The 5819-nt window shown below is 33.5% G+C and overlaps 1 protein-coding gene across 1 annotated transcript; it reads left to right on the plus strand.

Annotated features, from left to right (window-relative positions):
* Positions 1-1965: 1965 nt before the first annotated feature.
* LOC143600164 (uncharacterized) lies at positions 1966-5443 on the plus strand. The gene is made up of 5 exons (XM_077077928.1): positions 1966-3015; positions 3058-4166; positions 4247-4379; positions 4594-4813; positions 5113-5443. Exons 2-5 carry the CDS (start codon positions 3069-3071, stop codon positions 5441-5443), a joined length of 1782 nt encoding a protein of 593 aa, XP_076934043.1. The 5' UTR covers positions 1966-3015; positions 3058-3068.
* The last annotated feature ends 376 nt before the right edge of the window (positions 5444-5819 follow it).

Genomic DNA, 5819 nt, shown 5'->3' on the forward strand with positions numbered 1-5819 from the left:
ATTTTCTAGATCTATGAATATTTGAATCACGGAAAGCAAAGCATCTTCATCCTCCTATGAATCCATTTTACATTTATGATTAATATATTTCTAAAATGGGTTGAGTGTGATTGGGATTGAGAAGCAATTATCGGTCTTTCTTCACTCCTCAATATATTTATATTATCATCTTTCTATCTATATTAATCTTCACACATCTTATCATGGAACTAGGACGCTACATCTCAAAGCAAGTCCGGTAATTTTTTTTTTTTTTGAGAAATATGATAAAAATCAAACACTTATAATTAAGAATTGTCATTTTAATATATCGATAGTGTGTTTTGATTTGATTATATATTATGGAATATATTTTTTTCCCTAAAAGGTATATTATGCCATCAATTTACATGAAATAAATATATTGTATTTTTACATATTTGAAATTTACAACTTATGAAGAAACAATATCAAGCCATAGCATTGAGATAAAGATAGTTGTTTGTACGAGTTCATACGATGTGAAGATCGTTCCAAGAAACAACGTGTCTAAAGATGTTGCCATCGTTGGGAAACTTCATAGCCGCCATCGATCATCGGAGGTGAAGTGCAGATTTGGTTTATGGTTGACCTGCAAGGATTTGCATCCAGTTTTTTAGGAATGTTATATGATAAAGCTGAAACATGTTTTCTGAATATTGAATTAGGGTTTTAAAATTTTATAAATGCGTGTTCAATGTAGTGTTATTCGATAAAACACATCTATGTGTGTTTCACGTTCCATTATTGTGGATTATTTTTGTTTAAATTGAATTTTAGGTGTGTTATTGTTCATTGTATTGTGTTATTGTTCATCTCATTTGTGAGTTATATAACAACTATAAAAGTTTTGATATATTCTTGGAACCTGCAAAAACTAATACAATAAACCTACAAAGATTTTGAATTTTTTTATTTTACCCATGTAAAAAAAATCTTAATAATTAATTGTAGATTGGTAATTTCCATATACAATATAACACATCAGACATACCTTACTTTTTAGTATATGGAGATTGGGTCTACTTCCAACACATAGTTATGTGTTTTTAATATAGTGTTTTTTTATACATTTTCAATCAATTTTGAGGTTTTAATATATTTTTTAAGTGTTTTCAGTGTGTTTTCTCTGGTAATTTAGCTAGTGTGTTTTTCTGGTAATTCAGCTAGTGTGTTTTACGTTATGAGATTTTTAGTAATTTAGTAAGGTTTCTATATAGTGTGTATTCATGTTATTGTGTTAATTATTGGTGTTCATAATGTAGTTCATGGATGTTCTTTGTATTAGATTTTTAATATTGGATAAAAATATGATAATTAAAGCTTTAATAAATATTTCCATATATAATAAAGCACATGAGACGATTATGCCCTTTAACACATCTTTCTTGACCTTTAAAATAAAACACACCTTCAATTATCTTAACTTTCCATCTTAACCATTGATTGCTAAGATCCAACGCTCTAGATTTCTTCCTACACTTTTTAGACACTATTAACTTTTTAGAATAACCTCACCCTATATATATATATATATAAGCAGTTTATGCTCATTTATAGGTCAATTTGTAGTATCTTAGACGGGTAGTGTTCCCCTTATAGCATTATCGCAAAGTTGGACCAAGGGGTTTTTGTTTTTTGTTTTTGAAAAAATTATAAATTTTGTCCTTTTGAATTACATAAATTATGGAATGGGTCCTTTATTGAAAATAGTTTCACTCGTTGTCCTTTATTTGGATTTTTGCCACGGTTTTTGTCCTTTAAGCTAACCTCCGTTAAGTTATCCCGTTAAGTTATTTTTTTGAATAAAATGTGATGGGTATAATTATCTTTTCACCATGTCCCTTCTCTTTCATCATCCTTTTAACTTTTAGCCTGTTGAACTTCACACACACACAAATATTTCCCGGTGATTGATAAACAAACCCTAATCCCCAATATTTCCCGGCGATTCAGTGTGATCTGAAGCAATGGACGACTACGACGAAGCGCCTCCTCGATTCTACATCAAAGAAGGTACCTCACAAGAAGAGGTGGACGCATTTTACGGTAAGTTTAAATCTTTTTTCAATTGATTATAAAGGACACTCACACAAATAGTTTAAATCTTTTCTCAATCGATTGACTGTTGAAATTTTTTCAAATGCACTTGGTAAACCTCATCTTTTTTCTGTTAAGTTGCATTATGGTGGCAAATTTTCAAAATTCCCAGGTCGTTCCTATGAAAGGCCTTTATCAGATTTTATTGATTTGCTCGACATAGACAAATTCTCTGTTCACGAACTGGATGGAATACAGAAACAACTAGAATACAACATGAAAGGAGTTAGGTACTACCACTATCAAGTTCCAAATACTGATTTAGATTTTGGTCTTAGAGCTTTGGGAAGTGATGAAGATGTGAGGGGGTTTAGTAAATATGTTGGAGAAGGTAACAGAGTGATGAATGTCTATGTTGAACATGACAGTACCTCTGTCCATACATACTTTTGCTCACCATCTAAGGTTAGGATTGAAGAGGTGACAGATGAAGAGTTAATGGCTATTGATTTGGCTAATGCAAGTAAGAGAAGATTATGTTTGAATTGGCATGAAATTACTAATGAAACTGGACAAAGCAGTGGCGATCAACCATAAATAGTAGCTATGTTAAATGATCCTAATTTTGACCCTTTCTTTGTTGACATTGATGGTGGAGTTGGGTATAATGTAGATAATGGTAATGTTAATGATGTTGGGTTAATGTAGATGAGGGTAATGTTACTGATGTTGGGGTGAATGTAGATGAGGGTAATGTTAATGATGTTGTGGTTAATGTAGATGAGGGTAATGTTAATGATGTTGTGGTTAATGTAGATGAGGGTAATGTTACTGATGTTGGGGTTAATGTTAATAATGTTGGGGTTGATGTTGATCAGGGTGAAAAGGAGGATAGTAGAGATGATAGTGAGGATGTTGATTATTCTAGTGAGGATAGTGGGGATGATAGTGAGGATAGTGGAGATGATAGTGAGGATAGTGGGGATGATAGTTATGAAGATGAAAGTGAGATGGTAGATATTGATGTAGACATGAGAGATTTTAGATTGCACACTGAGGTAGATGTTGATAAGCAAGTGGCTATGAATGCATTAGATGAGATGGTAATGAATGATGAACCCATAAATAATGAATTATTTAATGAAGTTGGTAACCAAAAAGATTCTTTATTCTATAAAGGTGAACTGTTTGGCACTAAAGAAGAAGTTAAAAAAATGATAACGGCACATGCTGTTGAGAGTAGAAGACAAATTAGGATTGTAAAAGATGATCTTGTTAGGGTTAGGGCAGTGTGTAAAGGAGAAAGTATGGATGGGTCCCAAAGTAAAGGTGGTGGTAAAAATAAGGGGGAATCTAGCAAGTGCAATCAAGATAAAGGGCCAAATGAGAAACATGTTGGTGGTAGGGGAATTAAAAAGGACCCAGATCTTCATAAATGCCCTTGGGTAGTTCAGCTGTCAAAGAACAATGAGCATGGATCTTGGGAAATAGTAACTCTTCAAACTGAACATAAATGTCTTCAAACAAGGGAAATTTATGCCTGCACATCAACTTTCCTTTCTAACCAACTACTTGACCAACTACAAGAGAATCCAAAGATCCAACCAAGAGCTATTAAAGAGCAGTTCCAAAGGAGGTTTGAGGTTAATATTTCTGAGATGAAAGCATATAGGGCAAAGAACATAGCTGTAGAGAAGATCCATGGAGATTATACTTCCCAATATCATATGCTTAGGGATTATGTGGAGGAGTTGAAGCATAAAAACCCAGGTACAATTGTTACAATTGAAGTTCAGCCTTGCACAGATCCCACATCAAACACAAGAATATTCAACAGAATATATGTCTGTTTGGGATATTTGAAACAAGGATTCAAAGAAATAGGGAGAAACTTACTTGGACTGGATGGGGCTTTCATCAAAGGTCCACACCCGGGTCAGTTGCTCACTGCAGTTGGGCTAGATCCAAACAATTGCATATATCCTGTCTCATATGCAATTGTAGGAGCAGAGAACAATGACTCATGGACATGGTTTCTACAATATCTTGCTGTTGACATGGACCTGGATAGCAACTCATATTTCACCTTTATTAGTGACAGACAAAAGGTTAGTTTTATTTTTTATCTTTGTGTATTTTTAAATTGCTTGTTGTGTTTATGGTCAAGGATAACATCAATGTTTTATAGGGCCTCCTCCCTGCTGTGGAAAGGTTATTCCCATTTGCTGAACATAGATTCTGTGCCAGACACATCCAAGAAAACATGAAACAACAATTCAAGGGTAAAATATACAAGGAAGCTTTCTATAAGATGGCTAGATGTACAACTCCAGTTCAATTTGAGAAGGAAATGCATGCTTTGAAAGAGATCAACATTGATGCACAAATATGGCTATCTAATATTAGACCAGAACATTGGTCATTATCTCATTTTACTGCTAACATTTTCTTATATGTCCTAAACTTGATAAACATGTCTTAAACAGTAATATGTTGTTAAATAGAGTCTTAAACATATGTTATTGTCTTATATAGGTAGGGCACTAAGTGATGTGTTGCTAAATAACATGTGTGAAGTTTTTAATGCAAAGTTGTTGGAAGCAAGAGATAAACCAATCATATCTATGTTAGAATACATAAGGGAATATCTTATGAGGAGGATTGTAAATGTTTTGAAAGTTATTGATAAATGTGAAGGTATACTAACACCATATGCTACCACAATATTTGAGAAGGATAAAAAGGATGCTTCCAGGTTTGGTCTAAGTCCTTTTAACCTTTATTGTAATAGTCCTTACGCAAAATTATTGTTTAGCCAAGGTAAATTATAGGTACATTGTCAGTTGGAATGGTGAGGAGCATTATCAAGTGTCTGGACCACATGGTGATCAATGTGTTGTGAACATGAGAGATAAGTCTTGTACTTGTAGGATTTGGGAAGTAACTGGGATACCATGCAAAGCATGTTGTAGCAAGCATTTGGGTCAAGAGAAAACATGACAGAAATTTTGGCATACCAGAAACATTTGTGAATGAAATTTATGGAATGGAAAGGTGGAAAGCTGTCTACAAGCACAAGGTATATCCATTGAATGGTATATCTTTGTGGGTAAAGTCACAAGTGCCTACAATCATAGCACCACCCAAGTACCATAAACCCATTGGGAGACAAAAAAAGTCAAGACAAAGATCTGCTGTGGAAATAGAAGAAGGAGGCCCAAGTAAGAAAAAGAAAAAGGGTCAATATGGATGTTCAAAGTGTGGGAAAAAGGGTCACAATGTCAGGTCTTGCACTGCCAAAGTTGATACCAAGAAGTCAACCAAAAAACCAACCAAGAAGGCCACCAAAAAGACTACCAAGAAAGCAAACAAGAATACAAAGTAGGACTGTTTTCTATGCTTAAACTTTGTTCTTTTGTTGTTTAAAAGACTTTGTGTTTGTTTCAAGTCTTGAACTTATGATTGGATTTTTAGCTATTTTGGGTTTTTGTAATGCTAAGACAAGTAGCTACTTTGTTTATGAAAATGCATTATGGTAATTAGTGTTATGTTTGTGTGTATGTCTTTGTCTTGTGTTGTATGTCTTTGTCTTGGTTGTCTTGGCTGGCTTTTTATAACATACAACACAATTGGTAAATAGATTGGTAAAAGAGATATATAACATGTACATTGGTAAATAGATAATAATCAGAGATAATTGTCACTTGAACAACAAGGCTAATACATTTTCATTCAACAAAAAATGCATTATAAGCCTAACA

The sequence above is a fragment of the Bidens hawaiensis genome, unplaced genomic scaffold (genome assembly GCF_021521415.1).
Source record: "Bidens hawaiensis isolate Kalapana, Puna unplaced genomic scaffold, B.hawaiensis_p1.1 tig00053582_1, whole genome shotgun sequence".
Taxonomy (NCBI): domain Eukaryota; kingdom Viridiplantae; phylum Streptophyta; class Magnoliopsida; order Asterales; family Asteraceae; genus Bidens; species Bidens hawaiensis.

Coding starts and splice junctions, on each gene's coding strand:
- LOC143600164 (XM_077077928.1), top strand. CDS start 3,069: ATGGTAGATATTGATGTAGACATGAGAGATTTTAGATTGCACACTGAG. Junction 4,167..4,246: donor TTATTAGTGACAGACAAAAG/GTTAGTTTTATT, acceptor AATGTTTTATAG/GGCCTCCTCCCTGCTGTGGA. Junction 4,380..4,593: donor TTTCTATAAGATGGCTAGAT/GTACAACTCCAG, acceptor TGTCTTATATAG/GTAGGGCACTAAGTGATGTG.